Raw genomic sequence first — 23,183 nt, 5'->3', positions numbered from 1 at the left:
ACTAGGATAGGAAAAACAAAGAAGGAGCATTGTAACTAAATATTATTCTTATATAATGTAATATATTTATTATAATATATTTATTTATATATTATAATATGTTACAATATATAAATAATTATAATTTATATAATATAAAACTATATAATAGTTTTGCACACTGCTTTTGCCATGGTAGTCTTGAGGAATTTTCCCAAATAACTTTATTCTTTCTCCTGCTACGCTAACCATGGCAGTGGTTTGACCACATACTGTTTTGGGTAGGTCCTATAGTTTGATACCCTGTCAGAATTATAGGAGAGTGTGTTTCTCTTGTTTTTGGAACTGGTAGGTGGCCTTTGTCACTGAATCAAAGAGTGTGTGTTGGGTAGTAAAGTGTAAGAGCACTGGAAAGGTAGGAGGGGGCTAGGTTATGAAGGAGTTTGAATGCTAAACAGAAAATTTTGTAATTGCTCCTCGAAGCAATAGAAAGCCCCTTGAGTGTGTGTGTGTGTGTGTGTGTGTGTGTGTGTGTGTGTGTGTGTGTGTGTGAGTGACAGTGACAGACAGACACACATAATTGGGCTTGCCTTTAAGGAAAATTATTTTTGTGGCTAATTGGAGCATTGATGGGAGTAGAGAGAAACTTGAAGCAGGCAGATTCACCAGGAGGCTGTTGCAACAAACCAGGCATGAGGTGATGAGGGCCGGCACCATCGGTACAGTGTCAGAGGAGATAAGGGGGCATACTGGAGAGATGTTTCAAAGATGAAATCATCAGGCCTTGGCCACAACTTGGATATTGAGAGTGAGAGGTAATGAGGAATCCAGGGTGGCTCCCAGGTTGCAGGCCTGGGGACTGGAAAATGGTGTTATCCTCTACAGTAATAGGGAACATAGGTGGCAGGGGCAGAAGGGGGGAAGCTTTAGGGGGAAAGATAATGAGTTCTGTTTTGGACATATTGAATTTAAGATGTCTACTACACTTACAGTTCAATATATCCGAGAGGCAATTGGAGATGCGAGATTAGAGGTCAGCAAAGAGGTTGGAGGAGGAAAAGTAGATTTGAGAATCATCAGCACAGAGATGGTAATTAAATTCATGGGAGCTGATGTGATCACTAAGTGAAATAGTATAGAGGGAGAAGAAAAGGCCTAGGACAGAACCCTGAGGGACATCTGTGGTTAATTACAGCCCCACCTGGTCATGTGTTGCTAATAAATGCTAAAATTTTACAATATTGCACAATTTCTTTCATTTACTTACATGTTCTTCTATTTCTGACCTCCTTAAGGACAACTGTTCTGTAATTTCTGATGACAAAGACCTGATCTTTCATTGCATTCATGAATCCCTCTGTTTATACAAAGAAATCTGTATGACTTGTCTATTTGTTTGATACTTCTTTGTTGACATATTGATGCCCAAGTTATTATTGTTATGTATTATATTTATAGTTAACATCATAACTAATTATAATATTAAAGTTAATGTTATTGTTTGCAATTACTGCTATTTGAATAGTATATAATAAATAAATTTTATTCATAAAATTGTCCCTATTAGTGTCAGGGTAGATGAGCCTTTCTGACTTTTAAATAAAAGTTCTAGAATCCACTCTTGTTTTTTCCCCTTCTTTTCCTTGTACTTGCCTAGAGTCACTTGGGCAAGCTGCTGATTTTGCTTTTCCATCTTAAAAGCATAGGGAACCCTTTTACATCAGTTCAGTGTTGTGACTATGTAAAATTTGTTCTGGTCAACATGAGCCAACCTTGACATTTGTTGAGTATGCCTGTGTAGCTTATGCTAAAGCTTTGAATGCTAATCATGATTGTTTTTGTTCTCTGTCAGCTTGATAGATAATCGTTGATCAGTGATAAATGAGTACCAGTTAGAGATTTAGTTATGTCACCTTAGCTAGACTGGTGTCATTCTCCTTTAATTACTTTTTTTCCTCATTTCATATTTTACTTAACATAAATATGTTGTAGGAGAGAAAAGGATATTGTTTTCAAGTTTTAGCCGTGACCTAAAGAGACTAGCACGCTGCTGATTAGGATGAATAACCCAAAATCCTTGCTGGATTTCAGTCCCAAAGCCTAACACCTGCTGATGGTGACATCACCTGTACAGCTCCCTCCTTTCTGTGCAGTGCAGTTCCAATTTCATTGTTGTGGTACAAAACCCTTCTTTATCGTAGGATTTTAAAAAAATAAATATTTCAATACATTAAGGCTGAATTTAGCAGTTGTTCATGAAATAAAGCCTATCTGAATCTACTCCATGTTTTCTCCTGTGTGGCCTTGGACATATAACTGAACCCCACCCAACCTCAGTTCACATCTGTGAATCATGAGGAGGTTGGATTTTGTAGTTTCTGAGATCCCTTCCAGTTTGTCTGTCATCCTATGATCTTGTATTTAATATGTGCATGATGAGACAGTGTTTTATATTCACAACCAGAAGGAAGTGTGACTGGAGACATAGAAAATATGCATGCAGCTATTACCTAAAGGGAAGCCTTCATTTATTGGGTCTGTTAGTGATGGGAAGGTTCATCATAGAGATACGTTGGAGTAGTGTAGTGGAAAGCGGAGTAAGTTTGGAGTTGGAAGACTTGGATTCCATTCCAGCTCTGTGACCTCTGCTCATCCTTTGAGCTACTTAGCTTATTTTCTCTTCTATAAAATGAGCAGGTTTAATTAAATGATATCTAAGGTCCCTTCTAATTCAGATCCTGTAATGCATCTGGTTTCAATTCTAGCCCTTACATTCATTTGGCTATTTCTTGTCCCTTGTCCTCCCGTAGTCCATGGACTACAGGCTCTGTTGTTGTTGTTGTTCAGCTTCAGTCATGTTCTACTCTTCATGGCAAAGATACTCGAGTGGGTTTGCCATTTCCTTCTCCAGCTTATTTTACAGATGGAGAAACTGAGGCAACTAGGGTTAAGTGACTTTCCTAAGGTCACACAGCTAGTAAGTGTCTGAGGCTGAATTTGAACTCAGGTCCTTACTCCAGGTCAGCCATTCTATTCATTGCGCCACTTACGTGTCCAAGTTATAGCCTGTTCCTTTTTAACCCCTGATTCTCAGTTTCCTATGTGTAGAAGTCCTGCTTAAGGAGTTGAGTGTTGGTACTTTTTCTCTCATTTCTACCTTAGACAGTAGCCATTACAATACTTACTAAAAATTTCTTGAAAAATATCTTAGCATTATTGAAAGGGAAGTTTAGTTTGGAATTGTTTTTCTGAGTTATTTTCCCATGATACTTTTCCCATGTGAACTTGAACAGCTGTTTGAATTTATCCATTCTTTCCCTTCTTTTCCTTTCTGGTTTTCCTAATTTTTTTTGCAGTACTTTTGTTTAAGTACTGAGTTTTCTCTGAGCCCTCTCATAATATTTCTTTTTCTTGTAAGCCAATGGCCGTGTTAGAATCCTATAATGTTTGGGTAGCCAATTTGTGCTCCATTTATTAGGCTTAATTTACACACACTGGACTGCTCATTTTTGTAGCCAGTTTCTTCATGAGTACTTCATTTTAGTGTCCAGAAGACACCTTTTCATCTGGGATGGCATGAGTGTTTTAATTTTGTTCTCTTTGAATTTCAGATGTCCTCTCTCCTTCAGTTGCTGAATCTTAGAAGTAGTTAAAACTTCATGTTCTCTACAGAAAGCTGGGAATTGAGTTCTCCCTGAAAATACATTATTTCCCCAGGGCAATTAAAATGGCTGAAAAAAATTCTTCCCTTGTGTCCCAAGGCCATTGCTGTACTAGGAAGGTTAAGGTGGTTGGAATAGGCCTGAGGAGGAGCCTTTTGTCTTTTCTTCTGACTTCCCAGTTTCTTCCTTACAAGTACTTTCTGCAATGGTTGCAGAAATATTGTAGCTACGTCAGTGTACCACATATGGTCTTGCTGCCATGGATAACAAGTCCTCAGAGCCTTTAAACACTTGACTTGCTCTTACATTTTGATTCTATGTGCATGTATCCATCTGGTCCTGGTCCTTTTTATTTTATTTTCTTATTTTTTTCCCATTTTGCTTACACTACCAATGAATAGCAAACATTTCTCAAAATGCTTATATTCAGCTTGCAAATATAATTGAGTGGACAAGCAGTTTCCAAAAAGATTTTTTTGCATGATGGTCTTGTGTACAATGCTTTAATTTTTCTATGAGCTAGCTCCTCTGGCATATAATCAAATACTGTGCACTAGAGATAACAGGTAAGTTCTTTCAAGGACAAGAAACTGTCTGAATTAGGTTTGGACTTCCCCTTTGTGTCATTGTGAAACTGTTTATATTGGCAAGATGCCGGCAAGCACTGATAGCTGAAAGCTGCCTCTGTAGTGTTCACACAGCCTTGGGTTTAGTCCATGCTCTGATCACTTCATACTTTGCTTACTAATACTTCCTCCTCTTGATGCCAATCTTACCCTGTACGTTCCAGTTTGCCCTACATATACCAAATTCATTTTCTTTCTGTTCTCATGATTATAAATGTCCCATTAGAGTCAGTCTTAGTGTTTCTGTTCTTTTCTGTTTTTATACTTCCTTGACTCCTTTAAAGTGCTCATACACTCTCATGTCTTCAATTTTACCTTTTAGCTACTACTCCCTCAAAATAGAGGCAGCTAGGTGGTACAGTGGATAGAGTGCTGGTCCTAGAGGCAGGAAAATGAGTCTTCCTGAGTTCAAGTATGATCTCAGACACTTAGTAGCTGTGTAACTTTTTTTTTGCCTGTTTGCTTCTCAGTTTCCTCATCTGTAAAATGACCTGGAGAAAGAAATGGCAAACCACTCCAGTATCCTTGCCAAGAAAACCCCAAATGGGGTCATGGAGAGTTGGACACAACTGAAAAATTACTGAACAATGAACCACTAAAGATAAATGGCTTATCTCACCCTTCCTTTCCTTTCAGGCCTCCAGCAGGCCACCCAATGTCTCCACTTACCCTCACGTCAAATTTTTCAGCCTCTTAAATATTCTTCTTCTGGTCTATATAGCCCATTGGTTGCTCGGTTTTATTGATCCTTCCTTTAAAGCATGTAGTGTGGTTGATAGACTCAGGGAGACCGGGGACTTGGATTTGTGGTCAAGTGAAACCCATCTCAGATATTTATTGCCTGTGGTTCTGGCAGTTCATAAACTGAAGCCTCAGATTCCTCAGTTTTAACTAGGGATAGTAATAGTGAGTTATTGTTAATATTAAATGAAATAGTATATATAGTATTCAAAGCATTATGCAAAAGGGAGTTATATTATTATTATCACCAATTCTTTCCCTTCTTTCTCTGTTCTTACCACTCTCTAGTCCTTACCACGTCTGGTCCAGGCTTTTTTCAGCTTACAATTTGACTATTACAAAAGCCTTTCAGTTGTTTTCCATGGTCCAATCCATTGTAGTGCAAATGAAATAGATAACAAATGTAAAGCACTATGCAAACTTTTCAATCTTACAGAAATATTAGCTATGATTAATCTAAAATGCCACCTTCCAATTAAATCATTGGACATTTTCATCATCATCTCCGTTCAAAGGTTTAAGTATATATCACTACCTACTACTTTCTACCTTCAACAATTTTCTGTTTTAGTCATAGCCTTTATTCCCAAATGTAAATGTTTTCATCCTCTGCTGGATCTCTTTACTAGTTCTAACCATTTGCCATGTGCATTCCTGCTTCTCTGCTTTCCTACTCTCATTCCTCTCTTCTGGAGTGTTTTTTGTTGCTCTCCTACCTTCAGCATCCATCTAAGTTGTTCCTTTTTCTATGAAACATTTTACAGTAACTGAAGATCACATTGACTTCTCTTGTCTGCACTCCTATTGTCAATACTGTACAAGAATTTGTATATTTTAAAATTATCTGATGAAATATTATATCTGTATCTGTTGCCTCTGATTTTTTTTTTTAAGGTATGTTTATCTTGTCTCTTCAGTAAGATTGTATATTCCTGTAGGGTTGCTACCATCTTAATATTTCCCAACCTATAGGCAGGTAGCTAATATAGTGTTATATACTAGCTGATTGAATAATTATAGGGAAACATATACAGGTCTTCCCTATTAAAACACACTGATGTAATAAATTTCAAATGTGTACTTGAGGTTTATATTCTTTGCATCATACAAATAAGTTCAGTTAAATAGTAGTGCCCTAACTCATTTAAGGTTTAACTATTTGATAACGGCACTGGGGGGAGGATGGCTGATAAAACATCTGGATTTTTACCTTTGGCGTATCAGTCAGAAATGTAAATAAAAGCATCTGAAAAAGATTAACAGGGAAACAAGATTCAGGTTTTTAAAAACCATACCTCCTTTAAAGGAATATATAGATGGATGGACAGACACCTGTAATTTTACTACAGTTAATCAAATGGTAGGGAAGATGTAAAGTTATGGTCTGTTTGGAATAGTTTCTTCTACCCTTCTAACCAGCTGCCTTTACTTCAGCGGATGATTTCTTTCTTGGCCAAGGGCCTCAGATAACCCCTTCCACCTTATTGTAGGTTTTTTCATTGTGGATAACAAGGGGTATATCAAATTGAATGAGTTTTCCCGTTGGACTTTTGTGGGAGATTGCTATCTGTAGAAAGGCGGATATATCTGATGGAATCAAAGTTATCAAATATCTCCATTCCCAGCCTAGTGAAATGTAGGATATAAAACAAGATTAAAGTCTGTGTGAGATTATTCAACTCTTCTCTCACCCCTCTATTGAAGTATGGATGTGTACACATGAATGCATGTGTGTATATGTGATTTTTAAAAAATAGCAAAGTAGAGTATTTTCATGAAGGTTGATGAATTGAACTGTTCAGTTTAGAGAAATTTGTACAAGACATTTCTTCAATTTGAAACCCACTAGGCATGCAGAGTAATCAAAGATGCTGCCTTTGCCTCTGGCAGCTCAGAGTAGATAATTGAGGAGGGTCTAGAATGGAGACAGAAAGTCTTTCATCTTAGCAAGGAAAGAAATCTAGTAACTTCCTTTCTGGGATAAACCTAGTGAAGATATCATTGATTTGAACATTTTTATGGAGGCCTTCACTATATTAATGATATTTTCTAAAATTTGGCAAAGGTGTATGAAGATTTGAAATTGAGCTTTTTTCCCTGGATATTATCAGTCCTTTTAACGTAGGCATCTTTATCACATATCCCCTGTTAGTAGACCTGCCTGTTAAACAGATGGTAGAAAGAACCATTTTTTGATTGAGTAGTTCAGGACCAAAAAGCATTAAAAGACTGGTTTCTGTCTCCTGGTTGCCATGATTCAAACTCAAATCTTCTATAAAAATAGCATCAGTAACAGGGCGACTGGGGATGATAAGTAATCTACTGTTCAGAATCACAACTCTGACCACACTTTTGTTTCTGCCATAGTTACTTGTGTACTATCCTTCTTTTCCTTTTTCTTTCTTCCTCCTTCTTTACCTTGTCCCTCTCTTCTTTTTCTCTATATTTCCCTTTCCCCTGAGTCTTCTTCTCCCCCTCCCCTGTCTTCTTCCCTCTGACTCCTCCTTCTTATTTCTGTCTCCCTCCCCAGCTCTAAACCTCACCAATGGGGACACCATTCTCTAGGGAATTGCATTTTCTGAAGACAAATTGATCCTTTAAAGGATCATAAACAGAAAGGGTATCTGCTATTTTTTTCAAGGGAGTCCCTGAGGAAAAATTTAAACTGCCAAAGTAGATTAAAGTATAAGCTAATGAAGAAACTTTCTAGTAATTAGATATTATAAAAAATAGGAAGTGATTCCCCCAAAAGTTTATGGAAGCTATTTCATTGAAGGTCTTTAAGAATAAGATAAACAAAGATAGACTTGAGCAAAGGCTGAGAAGGGATTTCCATTCATAAAGACCATAGCACTATCTGAAAGACATGATAGCAGTGCCAATTAAAAATATCTGTGTAATAATGGTAAGCTTCAGATGCCGATATATGGGTGATGGTGTTTTGTTTTTGCTTCCACTGGCTAGAAGATGGCAGATGACTGAAGAAAGGTTTCCCATTTCTGATCTGAGTCATTGCAAGGCCTGCACAGTGTCATTTCCAGAATAATCAATGACTGCTTGTACATCTTGATTTGTGTATCATCCACCCACCAGAAAAGCAAGCATAATTTATTTTCCTGTCTTTAGAAAAACAACAGATTTTCATATAAATTATCATCTAAACTAGACAATTTTTATAAAATCAGGCTTTAGCAGAAGTCCTTTTTTCACAGTTTATATTATACCTACAATTGCCTAACCACTTAAAACAGTACATCTCTCTCTCTCTCTCTCTCTCTCTCTCTCTCTCGTGTGTGTACCTGGTAATTGGGTGGGATTGGTTTTATTTTGGAAGTTCTTGGAGATATTTCTATTTCAAGATTTTGAAAAAAAAATAGACAGTGAATGCCTCAAACTTTTAAGACATAAAACCATCAAAATATGTTTTCCAAGGTGGTCATAGTTGTCAGTTGCCAATAGTTATTGGACTTCAGAATGAGTCTAGAGTGTTAGAACAAGTAGATACTGCTGTTTTCACTTGTGAAACTTTGTTTTTTTAGGACTTTAGTCTTTTTTGCTTGCTATGTGAAATTTAAAAAAAACAACAACCCAACCACGGATAATTGGCTTGAAGAAATTTGCTCTTTTTCCTAATAGACTGTTTTTAGCTTTCTTCATATGATGTTTGTTCCAGAGTATCTTGTTATGACAAAACTATGATTGAAGATAATTAGAGAAAAGTCACTGTTTACTTTTGGAAAAAGTATTTCAATCTCCTGGCTTGAATGTGTCTGAAGTCATGGTTTGGAGGCTCACAGTTCAGTTTGACACATTTAGAGTACCTTACATAGATGTGATCTCTGATCTCTTGAAACATCATCTGGTTAGTATCAGATATGAATCACAAGGAAAATGACTCAGTTACAAGACATGTGAAATTGCTATAAGAATGTTACAAAATTCACTGTTCAGATCACTTTCAACTGAGATAGATACTTATTGTTGAGCTAAAGCAGAGAAATATTCTTAAATTGATTGGGAAACCATAATGATGTATGAAGTGACTATCAGTATTTCAAAATAGTGTTAATTTAGATTTGCCTAGTCACACAGCTTATCAATATGTGGTATAATATCTGCGGCTAAATGAAGATATAGGTCCCTTTCTAGTCTTCATTGCTAATTCTGATAGTCACTATTGTATTTCCTTATTTATATTCTTTATGATTTCCAGTACCTCGAAATTCCTGCCAAAGGAGGATTCTTAATGTCTCTTTAAGTATGATCATAAACCATACTTCAGAGCTTAAAGCTTGGAACCAGGGTATTGGCATATGGAATTCTGCAAGCATTTATAACTTGTGGTACATTTTAAAAAAATCATTAAAGCTATGCAGACATTCCTTTTGCCACCTAAAATTTCCTGTTTGTGAGTACAGAATGTTGGAGCTGGAATGGGCTTTACAGCTCCACCCCTTCTGTTTGACAAGTCAGGAAACTCAGGCTAGCTATGTAAAATCCATCCATACTACATCCGTGGACAGTGTGCTTTATCACACTGATGCCCATATCCAGTTTCTTCATATTTCTCTCAGCTTTCTAGGGTCTTCTTCCATAAGTGTATAACATTCACCATTAGTTCTTTTCATTATTTATTGGGCATTGGATTAGAAACATTTGTGGAGCCAGGTAACTTTTGTATTCAGTATCTTGATCTGAGTTTGATTCATTGATTTTTTTTTTTGGTAGCATTTCCTTCCTCTTGGCTTAGGGTAGTATATCTTTTATAAAGCAATCTCTTGAGTTCTACAAGTAGAAGCACTGGAATGATGCTGCTCTTATTTTAACCATGCAGTGTTGGGGCTAATTAAGCAAATCAACAAGGCTCCTTCCTACATGCTATTTTCTTAATAATTGTCTATAAACAAGAAGCTTCTATAATAGGAAACTTTCCTGTTATTGTTTGTAGGAGTGATGGTTCTCTAGTTGTACTTATTAACTTATGAAATTTTAGAAAGAATTTAGCATTCGTGTTTAAAATTGTATAAAAGCACAGGAAAGAAAAGTTCTTTTCTTAATATGATCAGAAGTAATTATCTAAAATCAATACTGAATATTTCTTTAAATGAAGGTACTAGAATACTAGAATTTTTAATTGCCTAATAAGTTCACAGGATGTACTCTGCTTGGCACTACTGATACAAAGGATAAATGAAGAGACATTGACCTTAGGGAGCTTACATTCTGCTGAAGAGGTGCATCACATAATAGATAAATGTATAAGCAATCATTTGAGTAGGGAGAGAGTACTAATGACTAGAGGAATAAGGAGGGACTAGGAGATGCCCTGTAATTGAAGTCTTGAATGAAGCTAGGGATTCTGAGAAGTGGGAAGTAAAGAGGAATGCATTCCAGGTATGGAGTGTACAAAGATGTAGAGATTGAATGGTGAGTTGTGAGAAGACCATGGTGGCAAATTTACCTGGTACAAAGGAGAAAAGGAGAAAAAAATGTGAAATAAATCTGAAAATGTAAACTGGAACTAGATTGTACCAGGCTTTAAATACCAAGTTGAGAAAATTTGTGTTTCATCCTAAAGATACTAGAACCACTTAACCACTAACATGGGAATGGCAATCATGGTCAGATTTTTGCTGTTGTAATGTTATTTTGACGGCTGTATGAAGGATATTTTGGAAAAGGGAAAGAATAGAAGTAGAGCAGCCAGTTAGGACTCTTTTTCAATAGTTCAAGTAAGTAGTGATAAAAGTTTGAGCCAGGGTGATGGCCCCAATTCCTTATATTTCACTACTTTTTATACTTTTGTATTTATTTGTATTATGCTGTGTATATTTATGCATGTAATAATCTCCTATTAGCATGTAAAAGTCTTTTGAATAAAAAGGTTTTTTTTGTATTTGTTTCCCTGGTGCTTACCATAGTGCCTGCCATAAAATAGGTGCTTAACTATTTCCTGATTGATCAGTTGAGAGATATGAGAGATGCTGAAGTGGTAGAGTCATTAATAATTGGCTATTTATTAGTTGTGGAGTGTGAGGGAGAAGGAAGAGTTGAGGATGATTCAGACTTTATGAACCTGGGAATTTATATTGGAAGGGTGGTGGTTCTGTAAACAGAAATATGGACATTTGGAGGAGGGTGTTGTTGTTTTTTTTTTTTTAAGGGAAGAATTTACTAAGTCCTACTTTGAACATGCTGAATTTGAGATATCGAAGAAGCATCTAGTTGGAGATACTCATTAGGGAGCTGGTGATGGTTGTTTGGAGCTGAAGAAAACCATTAGGTTTGAATATGTAGATCTGGGAATCTACTGCATAAAAATAATTCAACCATAGGTAACCGATGTGGTTACCTAGAGATCACCTTGGAAGACTAATGTACCAGTATGGGGTGAGACACAGATTAATCCAGTGATGGAAGTTGGGAAGGGACATGTAGGAGAACTAGGGGAGAGTAATAGTGAAAGAACTGAGGACAGAAAAATTATGTAAAAGAATAAGAATGGCATGGCCAAAAGAGGTCAAGAAGGATAAGGATAGAAAAAACCATTGGATTTAGCAATTAATAGGTTGTTGGTAACCTTAGAAAAAGAAAGCAGTTATGTATTGAGCTTGGATCACAGTTTTCAAAAGGTTGAAAAAAGAGTCACAGATGAAGAAATTGTGGGATAGAGTAGTTACTAGTGACAGCTTTTTTAGGAGTTTGAAAGAGAAGAGAGATAAGAAAATGACTTTTGGGAATAGTAGGATCAGTAAATAAATGATTGTTGGTCAGTTGAAAGAAATGTGTGAATCCCAAGTAGTCCTTAATATGAGTTTTTGGTGTATAACAGTGATTTCTACATAAATGGGATTTTTTTCCCTAAGAAATAAGTTTTGGGGGAGATGATGAAGAAATACTCAGAATTCTTGATCTTAAGATTGACCTCAGACTCATTGCTTTTTATTTGGAACATACCATGAGTGTTTCTTTGAGCCTGTTCTTTAGCAAAAATATTTTAATCATTTAGTCAACTGAGTTAGAAAAAAGGTTATTAAGTACTTTGTATGTTCCCAATACTTTGTGCTATTTGGCAGCAGAAGATAGAATCATTTTTAGGGTCACTTACAAGGTTCTGATGCTTTGGCAGTTCATTTAGGTTGCCCCCATACTAATATGTTTTCCTTTGCTTGTCTTCCCCACTCTCTGATTTTAGGACAAGAACAAGAAACTTCGCCCGCTGTATGACATTCCTTACATGTTTGAGGCTCGAGAGTTCCTCCGGAAAAAGCTCATTGGGAAGAAGGTAAGCAATGCGTTAAACCTATGGAAATTGATGGTATTTCATTACAACCATGGCTTTTTCCTTCATTGGTTTCTTAAAGCCAAGCAGTACCTGTTCTCCTGGGATCGAATCACAAAGCCAAGTAGATGACCCTTTTCTCCTGAGTTGGGAAGAAACTCTACAGTGTTCTAACAAATGGGACCCTGACCAAAGGCTGACTGGCAAGACTAAGAGTATATTCTCTTCCAGGGTTCAAGCCCAGTGCCAGGGGCAGTAATCGCACACTGCCCAGATCCCTCTTCCCTTGCCTAACTCTCTTTGCTCACACACTTCCACTTAAACTTATTAGGTGATATTGGTGATGACCAATGGCTATTGCATTTGGCCTTGAAAAATTGATGAATTCTATATATTGGAAGAAGATAGTTCTCCTTGAATTATAAAGAGGATTAAGTAGGAACAACACTCCTCCTCCCATCCTTGCCCAGTCAGTGAGCTCTAAAACAATTTTACAGTCTGTGTTGGAGGACTACTTTGTGTGGTTGAATTGAGAAGGCTGATAACTCTGGCGGTTTAATGAACTTGTAGAGCACTTTGAGTTTACAGCAAAATAGTTCTGTGTGCCTTCCTTCAGTGCATTTCTTTGTTTCCTTGGTGTTACCATGTTTGCAGTCTCATTGTCATCATATTTATACAAATGGTTACTGAATCTATTACTGAGTACGATTGAAATCTTGCCTCTGAGACCTACCCCTAAATTTCATTTTACTCTTGTATCTTACGTGTTCTAAACAGTCATAGAAAGGTTCATTGGAGGCCTTAGAGATCATTTAGATCCTCCTTTTACAGATAAGGAATCTGAAGGAATTAATGAAGTTAAGCCACTTGCCTAAAGTCACACAAGTAGCTATCGATGGAGGTGGGATTAGAAATCTAAAGCTCTTTGCACTGTTCTCTGTTACCTCTTGTAGCTTTTTTGTCATTAATAAAAATGAAAGTGTGTTTCTCATTGACCTATAGGGTAATTGATGGTAAACTAAAGAAATATTATTTATCTTCTTAACTAGCAAGTTTGTGATTTCTAGCTAAGTGACTGTATGGCATGACTCCAGGAAGGTAACTAGCTGCACAGTGTTTACGGGGCCCTGTTAATGAATTGTAACTTGTTTTGTGAATGGCTTCTTCCAGTTCCCAACTGAACAAGAAATTCCCTAAGTTTCATTTCCTTCCAACTTGTACTCATTTCCATTAAAAATAATATCAGAAAAAGCAATATTTATACCTTTCAACATTCAAAAAAGATAACCTAGAAGTGTCATATTCCACATTAATTACAAAACAGTATGTGATAAATCATATTTGGGAAATGGTTTCAGCTAATATGTGTAATGCAAGTCAGTAAACTAATAAAAACAGAATTTGTCTTTAGCGTTAACTTTGGGGGAAGGGTTATTGATGAGGAAAGAAAACACAGACTGTGGGATTCTAGGATCCACCTCAGCTCAGTTGGTTATTAACTCGGACTTCATAAGATATCTTTGAGCCTTCGGAACACATTAATAAGTTAACCAAGTTAATATCATCATATTTTCTGTACTTTAGCTTACAGAGAGTGCTTTCTTCATGATAACCTTTTTAGATTGGCAAAGATTGTATTTCTCCTCCCCTCTTTTTTTTTAATTTGAAGAAACTGAGGCTAAGTGACTTAAAGTCATATAGCTTGAGAGCCTGAGAGCTCTTGTGTCATACATACTACTTCTTATGTTAAGACAGTCAAAAAGACAGTAAATTATATTAATTATTACTGGGGTTGGCCATATAAAATTTCCCAATTCTGATCTCAGTATCCGTAAAAATCAGTTATATTGCCAAGAAAGGATATAATATTTCAAAAGTCTTCAGTGAATAAATTAAACATATGCTTTGGTATGGGTTAGGTTTAGTGAGGATGAATTGGATGACTTTGCCAGTTTTCTGTTAGTATTGTCACATCCTCTTATCTCTTTATCCTCTTTTTGTATCATTCCTGAATCTGTTTTTTTCTTCCTATTGATTATAGATTTTTCTTTATAAAGCTTAGTCATCTTAGATCAATTTTCCTTCTTCCATTGTTTCATTTATTATCATGCGTGGCTTCTATATGGATTGTCATGTCACTTGTTCCCTTAGTTATTTTTCCTTTATGTGCTGGTTACATATCACGGTAATGGCCTGAAGAGGTGGGTTATAAAGTAAGTGTGTGTGTGCGTGTGTGTGTGTGTGTGTGTGTGTGTGTGTTAGACTTGTGGATGAATTTGCTAAATCTTATACTAGAGCCAACAGAAGAGACATTTAGACATGATAAAGTCCTGTGTTTGAGTGACTGTAATTGGTTCTTATGTTAAATTCTATGAAGTTTGGAAAGGATGCTAGCTCCCAACTCTGTGCTATTCTGGACCTCTTATCTACTACCGAACATCTCATCAGTACCTTGACTTTAAAACTTAATGTCTTTTCTCCAACTCTTCCCTCCTTATAATGCATCTCATAAGATTAATATGAGACCATATGATCATAAATGTCTGTCTATAGCAAAAATAGTGCTCAGACAAACATAGCTTTTCATCAGAATCAAACCAAAATGGAAAAATAGAAATGAGTGGCAATTTGCATTAGGCCTCCTCCCTATTTTCTCCCTATGTCCTCATTTAATTTAGACCCTCCCTACATAGGCTAGAAGGTCACTGTGACAACTCCCAGTGCTTTTGGAAATCTGTCTTATGCCTTTGTCAGATATCAGATACCTATTTATTCTTAATTAGAACATCACTGTTTGGGCATATTTTATTTTTACCTATAATGCTAGAAGCCTTTATTCCTTAGATTTCAAATGACTTTATATGACCATAATGTTGAACTTTCTTGAGAAATCATTTTTTTCCTTTATGCTATGAAGCCACAGTTGCCTGTGTATTGGAGTTTACTTGTGTTAAACTCAAATGCGATCTCTAAGTGACATTTTACAAGTGATGAATGCTTAACCAGTTCGGGTGAGGAACATGCTATGGTTCTGCTCTGCTGGGCTAGAACATCTCAGATTTTTTTCTTTTTCTGCTATCCTTTACGTTTTCCAGTTGAAATTAGATAGTGACTATGCTTTCTAGAAACATCAGTTGTAACAATAAATACCGTTTTGTTCTTGAGGACCATGTGTACCTGCAGGGGGAAGGGATGGTGAACAGAGGTCCCCTCAATACATCTTTACTCATTTTTGGATTTGCATAAATGAATTAGGACAAATGATCAAAGTTTAAAAGAAGTAATTGAGGTAAAACTTTCTAAACTACTGGAGTGTGCCCAATTAAAGGAGTTTCTAGATTATATACAAATGTGATCAAAGATCACTTAGCTACTTGTTAGCTGAAAAGAATGGATACCCTCTTAGGTCATGGCATTGAAATCCTGGACAGGAATGAGGCCAGGTTGGCCTGGGTGCCCTCATTAAAAAGAAATTGTAAGAGGACCCTTCTTCCTAAGGGAGACACTGCAGTAGCAGAGAGTGAGTACTTCCAATGCATGAATTCCAGGGCTGGAGTGAGGCTTCAGCATGAAGTGCTGGGGTATATAGTAGAGGAAGGTCAGAGTGCAACTTTGAGAGGAATGGAGAAAGTGTTGTGGCTTACCTGTAGATAAATTCACTCTTCATAAAAAATTGTAAAATCTTTACAGCATCATCTTGTCTCCCATTTCAGAATCTTTTCTGTAACACTCTTGATAGGTGCTTATCTGGCCTCTGATTGATTTCTTCCAACAACAGGGAATTCATTATCATATTACAGTCCATTCAGTTTTAGGAGAAGAAAAAAAATGATTTGCCCATGGCATCACATTGACAAGTTTACAGTCACAACTGTGATAATAACTGGCTCTTTAGTCTCTTGTTTTGTTTCTGTTATCTTATACTAACCTGATAGAACAGCTTATTCTTCCCATTGTCTAGGTATTTGGATAGTGGCCAATTAGGGCAACAATGCTTCAGTTCCTACAAAATGAGCATATATGTACGTATGTACATACAGAATGTGTATGTGTGCGCATGTGTGTGTGTGCTTGTGTCTGTGTGTCCTGGAATTGCCTCAGCAGCTATCCATGTTGATGTTCTGCTTGATGGAGTACCCTCACCTCCCCCTGGTTCACCATCTGCTCCTTTCACTAGTGGCTTGCCTAATAATGTGCATCCTTGGTTTGGAGCTCATCTACAGATTTCCTCTGTAGAACCACCCATTCTTATTGTGCTAAATGAATGAGGAAAAAAGAAAATGGGAAATATGACCTTTTTTCTTGTTGGTACCCTTTTTTAGGCAAATGCCCTTAATAAAATTGTTAGGTTTGCAATATTTTAAAAATAGTGTAGTAGTTTTCTTGCTATTTGGTTAAAACAGAAAATATTAATCATTTTGGGGACCACAGGAGTCTTGTATCTAGATCATTCTGCTTAATGCTAAGGGAAGCTGCTAAGCATTAGTAGCTACAATCTTCCGTGAGGTTTTCTAAGCCTTTCTCCAAGTGTTTGAAATAGGGTGACAAAAGGACATTTATGCTAGTAGTAAACATACTAAACAAGGAAGCATAGTACACCTTTGCATAAAATTGCCATCATCACTATGGTCTTCCACCAATGAAAAGTCCATTACTGTGGAGTCATTGTGGGGGAGGTAAAGGGGAAGTTGGTACGTAAAGAATCTGAATTCAACAGGGGAGAAATGAAAGAAACTTGGGAGGGAAAGCCCAGAAAAATTCAGTCTGATAGTACTGATTTTGGGGGCAGAATCCTACTTCTTACTGCATGGTTGCCATAGGGGTATGGGCAAAGGAACAAGCATTTCTATAGTACCTTCTGTGCCTGGCACTGTACTAAATAAATACTTTTTACAGATATTATCTAATTTGGTTTTCACAATAATCATGAGAAATAGGTGCTAATTATTATTCCTAATTTGACTGTATTTCCCTGCCTAATGTTCCCCCACAACACCTTTTGAATTCCATGTGGTTTAATAAGCATCTTTTTTTTTTTTTTTTTGAAAAATTCAAATACTTCTGGGAAATTTAAAGGATATTGGTAATTCAGTACAGTCTGATTACTTTTCTGTGGTGTGCAGTATCAGGGGCAGACAAAAAGCTAAATTGGCAGGAAAACTTAAGAAGATATTTAGAGATAAAAGGTAGATAGATCTAATTACAATTACCTGATTAGATTTCTATTTGTAAGTGCTGTGCAATTTGTTAAATGTAAAACAGTCTGCTCTGCCCCATCCAACTTTGGGCCTAGTTCATCCACAATCTCTAGTCTATCCAGCATGCTTTTCGGAGCAGACTTGAATGCATGTGTACATGCATGCAACACACACATACAGACACAAATGAGCTCTATGGGTTATCCATCCAGCTGGACAATAATTATTCTCTGTTCATTTTAACTTTTGTCTTTGGATGGTTAAGGTGAACCCTTGAGCACTTGCAGATCTCCTTTAGAAGGCACTGCAGTACCGTTTAGAAAAGTTGCAATGTGCACATTTTTATTCATAAACAGTATGTGGAGATTCTCTCATTTTATGGCAGAAATCTTCTGTGAACAAGGCAGATACCTTTGGCAGGCATGCGTCTCCCCTATTTTATCCCTTACATTGTTAATAATGTTAATAATCAGGATTGTCTAACATAGTTACATCTTTTATAGCATCTCTCAGTAGTAGCTGTACATAATAGATGCTTAATAAATATTTATTGAATTGAACAGATAAATTTCTTGTCTTGGAACAGTCCAAGAGAGCCATTGGTTAGAGTAACATTTTTGCTCAGTCAATGAGAGCTTTTTAAAAAGGGCAGATTACTTTCTTGTTGAGGGAAATACTTCTATTTCCATCTCTACCTTTCTCTCTTTCCTGGTTCTTTCCCAAGAACACAGCTCCCAATTATCTCTTTTACAAGCCTTCCCTTGATGTTAAGTACCCAAGTTCCTTGGTGGTCCAAGGGTTTTACTAGTTTTTAACTGTCTTTGATGTATTTAGGTTTAAAAAAAAATTTCCCTTGTCATCTCTACTTTTCATTTCAAATTTAATTGATTGAGTTAGGATGATTGTAAATGGAAAAGTGTTTTACATTAGTGATCAAAATAGGCCCCAGAGATTGTGAATGCATTATGATTTTAGTTGACAGATTTCTGTGAGACTGCTTTTCCTTGTCTCAGTCAGTGCTTGCTGACAGAATCAATCTTGACTGTAAATTTCTGTAATAAATGAATAAAGTAACTCACTAAATCCTAAAATATTTTGAATGGCTAGGTGTCTCAGGGTACCAGTGGCCCTCTTAAATATTTTATTGCTATGGTTGCCTGAGCTTCTGTTGCATTTCAAAGTTCTGAGTAGGTCTTTTAGGGGCCATGTTTTGGTACATAGTACCTAGGTTGCTACTGGTAACTTTCTTAGTTGGAAAATATATTAAATATATTACTATGACTTTTGAAGGCAGGATCAGTGTAGAAGTAGTTTCCCCTGTTGATTTCAAGGAGATTTAGCTATTGGAGATAAAAGCTTTTGAGTGTGGACTCATTTGTGGAGTGATACTGCTACCTAGATTTTCTTCCACAGTTGGAAATAGGTTTGCTCAATATAATGTTTGACACCAGCTCCTACTTCCCAAATTTCCATTGCTGAATGAGTTCTTATTTTTATAGTACCCTGGTAGATAAAAAGGCTTCTATGCTTTTGAAGCCTTTAGGGTTCTAAATGGATACATTTTTGTGTTTTGGGGAAATATAGATTCAGTGTAGAGGAATGAGTGTCTTGATACCTAAGCTGAGCAAAACCATTATTCCAGCTATTATTTTCCTAAAACACTGCCTAGTCTGCTTGCTTTCCTGAGAAGAGGAGGAAAGGAGAAGGGAATAAACATTTCTGAAGTACCTACTATGTGTCAAGTACTGTGCTGGGTGCTTTAATATTGTTATCTCATTTGATCCTTACAAGGATCCTGAAAAGTGGGTGCTGTTATATTATATCCCTGTCTTAGAGTTTAAAACAGAAGGCAATCTTATGGATTCACTGGAGCTCTACCATTCTTTGGTATTTGGACCTGAACTATCACTTTTCTTTTGTTTAAGGTGGGATTTGACTCTTTCTTGCATCTTCCCTAGCCTAGTTTCCTATTGAAAAATTGCAAGACCGTAATGTGATATGTGGTCATCTTGTCCTATGTGTCTTCCTCTTATCTTTCCACCTACATTTTCTGCAACATTGTCCTTGGAGCTGGAACTTTCCACGCTCTTTCTCTGCCAAGTTTGGATTTTATTTTTGGGGGAGATTTGTGCTGAATCAGTTCAGCTGTGTTTGGGGGTAGGGAAGAAGACTTGCTTTTTTCCCCCTACAGTAAAAATAACCCTTTTGTACCACAATCCCTATAAAATGTGCTGACTTGCAAATCTTTTAATTTCCTGTACCTCTTGGTTTAGAGAGAATATAATTTTTTGTAGCCTAGGGGTTAGGATACAAAATTGTCATGCTTGTATGTTTCTGGAAAGGAACAATAATTCATATTTACAAAGTATAAACCATACAGAATTGCAAAGTGCTTTTCTTTCAGTACCACTATGGTATATAGTACAAATATCTATTTTACAGATGAAGAAACTGAGGCCCATAGAAAGTAAGTGAATTGTACACATATCACTTGCCAAGAAAATGTCAGATCCAACCTTCATCATCTAACACTAGGAACAGTAGCAGACTCATGAAATAATGCCCAATTTGGTAGGAAAATTTTAACATTTTGAATCTAGATTTTAAAAAATTTTGTTTCTAGTAAGTATTTTCTTAAGTAAAGTCCAGTGCAGGTACTGCTTACATGCTTGCCAGTCATTTTCTTGGACTCCTATGAGAACAATTTGACAAGATAAACTTCTCTTATAAATGTATTATAGGAATTATCACTCTATTCTAAGTCAGTAAATTAAATACCTATTCAATGTGCTTAACATTCATTGGGACCTTATTGTTTTTCTTTGCTTATTTTTGTGTTTCATGAATTTAGGTTAATAATTGATTTTCCTTTTCCTTATGCCCTAACTGGGGGAGGGTGAAGAGTGATAGTGGTGATGGAGCTGGAGTGGTTTGGTTGTTAGAATAAAATTTATGCCTTTGATATGGCCATTCTGAGATTATAGTTCTCTCGACTCTTTCCTTCTGGGTAATAGAGCTTTTATTTTAGTGCTACAACTTCGTTTTTGGGATTATATTGAATGCACAAGGAATATCATCTCATTGCATGGATGTGCTTGAGAGAGAGCCTTTTTGCTTTTACCAGAAATATTTACCTCTATCTGAGACTGACCCCTTTGGTCAGATGAATTATTCCTGGTGCTGTTCTGAGCAGATTTTTACATGTTTCCAAGATATTTTTATAAAGAAATATAAAAATACTGATGGTGGAAAGGAGTCAAGCAATTTTGAAGCCACCTAGTAGAAAAATCACACTCATAAAATGGGAAAATGTGGTATAATCCATATTAAATCTACACTACTGCTTTTCAAGTGAAAGGTATCAGTATAAAGTTTATTCAGTATAGAAGTATGTATCACCCCTTTAAATTTTTTAAAAATGATAATGTAGAAAAATGTTTGTATTCTTCATACACCAGTTTCCTCTATATTCCATCTTTAGTTTGACTTCTCTTTATCTCTCGTTCATGGATGCTAAGCTCTCTTCACAATAAGTCTGAGTGTTTATGTCATGGAGTTTTATCTGTCTGTGAGTTGAGGACCTTGTAGTCGTCTTGCTAAATACTTCCTTTTGTAAATTTTGACCTCTTGTGTGATTGTGGTTTCTCCTTTGTCAAGGTATGTTTTAGATAGAATCCCATGGACTAAAATGCTTAAGAGGAAGTCATAACAGAATGGATGGGAAATGCTGAAGAATGAAATCTGAAGACACAAAGGGATAAAATTCCTTTGAGCGGGAGAAATGTGATTTGTTTGAAGAGATGTATTTGAACGCATAGGGAACTCATCAACCAACTTGAATTTTTAAAAGAAATGTACAGAAGAGAGAAGCAAAGCTAGAGAATAGAAGATGAGTGTGAGAACATGGCGTGGTTTTGAAAAAATAAATGTGATGAGTATGATAAACTGAGGCAGCTGAAGGATTAGAAAAAGAATTAAAGAAGGGATAGGAACTTTGTTTGGGCCTGAGAGGATAGTGATGATTAGAAACAGAAGGGAGAGCTCCTCAGTCTTTGTTTTGTTTCTATTTTCCCTGCAGAGAAGAATGGAATTTTTACTTGAAGAGCTAGAAGCAACATGACTAGCAAAATATTTATAACCAAGATAGATAGGTGAGGAGGTAATTGGAGAGCCCCTCTTGATGAATTCAAGTCACCTGGCTCAAAGGAGCTGTGTCTTTTGGTCTTCAGATATAATCCTTGAGCCACTGTCTGTGATACAGGAAATTAGAAAGGCCATGGAAAACAGGAATGGCACCAACTTCAAAATTGGAGGAGGGGAGAAATCTCTTTTTAAAAAAAAAAGAGGACAGAGTCTCTAAACAGTAAGACTGTATCATTGGTTTGAATCTAATAAGATGAAAATCAAGAGTAATAAATGTGAAGTCTTGCACTTGGATACAGAAGAGCTGTACATAAGTATAAGATGACATATATGTGTTTAGATAGCATCTGTTCTGAAAAACCTGGGAGTTTCAAATATTTTGAAGGCTGACTTTTTGAGGAGGGATTAGTTTAGTTTAGCTCCAGAGATCAGAACTAGGAACAACTGGTTGAAGTTACAAAGACGCCTGCTTGGGCTTTCTGTCATGAAAAGCTTCTTAACAGGGCTGTCTGAAAACAGAATGGGCTGCCTTGGGAGGTGATGACTTCTCTCTTTGGATATCTGAAAGCTTAAACTGAATAAACATTTGTCAGGCTTGTTATAGTGATGATGGTTTTTATGTATGGATTTAACTAGAGGGTTGTTTAAAGTCCCTTCCAACTCAGAGATTCTGTGATTCTCTTGAGACAGATATTCCAGAGTGACGATGAGCTGTACTTTTGGGTGCTTATCCTTTCACTTCAGTTATCCCTTTCCATATATAATGCTGATATGCACTTTAGATTTCCTTTATTGGGAGGTTTCCCTTTTGTGATGTCCATTTTTTGAGAGACCCGAGGCACCTTTTGTCATCTTTCCATGCCATGAAAATTGATAGCACAATAAAATATAACATGTCCTGGGAGAAATCTTTCCTGGCAGGTGCACCTGATGAGACATGATCATTTCATTCAAGATTTATGAATTAAGAATAATTAAGAATCATTAAGAATAATTAGCTTCTCCCTGCCTTCCAGTTGTTCATCCTTCACTAATTCTCCATATGCAACTTAGCCTTGTGCAATTAATGTGCAAGAATATTCTTTTGTGACCATTGATATCAACTGTTTGCTTCTTCTCTGAATAATACTAGAGTGTGGAGTGTAAAGCAAGTAGGAATATTCTCTTATGCAGTTCTATATACCGATACCTAATTACTTGGTGTTTTTATATATGGCAGTAGAATAGCTTTCTGCCCATATTTCTTAAGGATATAGTATGAGGAATTGTAAGTGATCAAAATACTTGCTAAAATATGGCCCTTGCCCTCAAGGAACTTATAGTCTCATAGTGATGATAAGGTATAAACCGGTTAAAAGTTAAATAAAATTTGAATAACATTTCAAGAGAAGAATTTAGTATCTTCCTCCTCCTTCCCTACCCCCTCCACTTGTTAATTTTCAAGAAAGAATTTGTGATAATTGAGAGAAAGCCACAAATTCAGTTCAATACCTACCTTTTCCCTCTTGCTATCTTTCCTCTCCATTCTTCATTTGAAAAAAAGAAGAAAAAC

General features: G+C 36.4%; 1 protein-coding gene across 1 annotated transcript in view; it reads left to right on the top strand.

Moving 5' to 3' along the window:
• Positions 1–23,183, top strand: part of SND1 (staphylococcal nuclease and tudor domain containing 1) — a 498,025-nt gene that overhangs the window by 157,646 nt on the left and 317,196 nt on the right. The window contains exon 11 of the mRNA XM_072652826.1: positions 12,204–12,293. Coding sequence (XP_072508927.1) covers positions 12,204–12,293 — 90 coding nt within the window. The remainder of the gene's footprint in view (positions 1–12,203; positions 12,294–23,183) is intronic.

The sequence above is a fragment of the Notamacropus eugenii genome, chromosome 3, assembly GCF_028372415.1.
Source record: "Notamacropus eugenii isolate mMacEug1 chromosome 3, mMacEug1.pri_v2, whole genome shotgun sequence".
Classification (NCBI taxonomy): domain Eukaryota; kingdom Metazoa; phylum Chordata; class Mammalia; order Diprotodontia; family Macropodidae; genus Notamacropus; species Notamacropus eugenii.
Note: the sequence above shows the minus strand (reverse complement) of the source record. Positions and strands in the feature narration are given on the sequence as shown.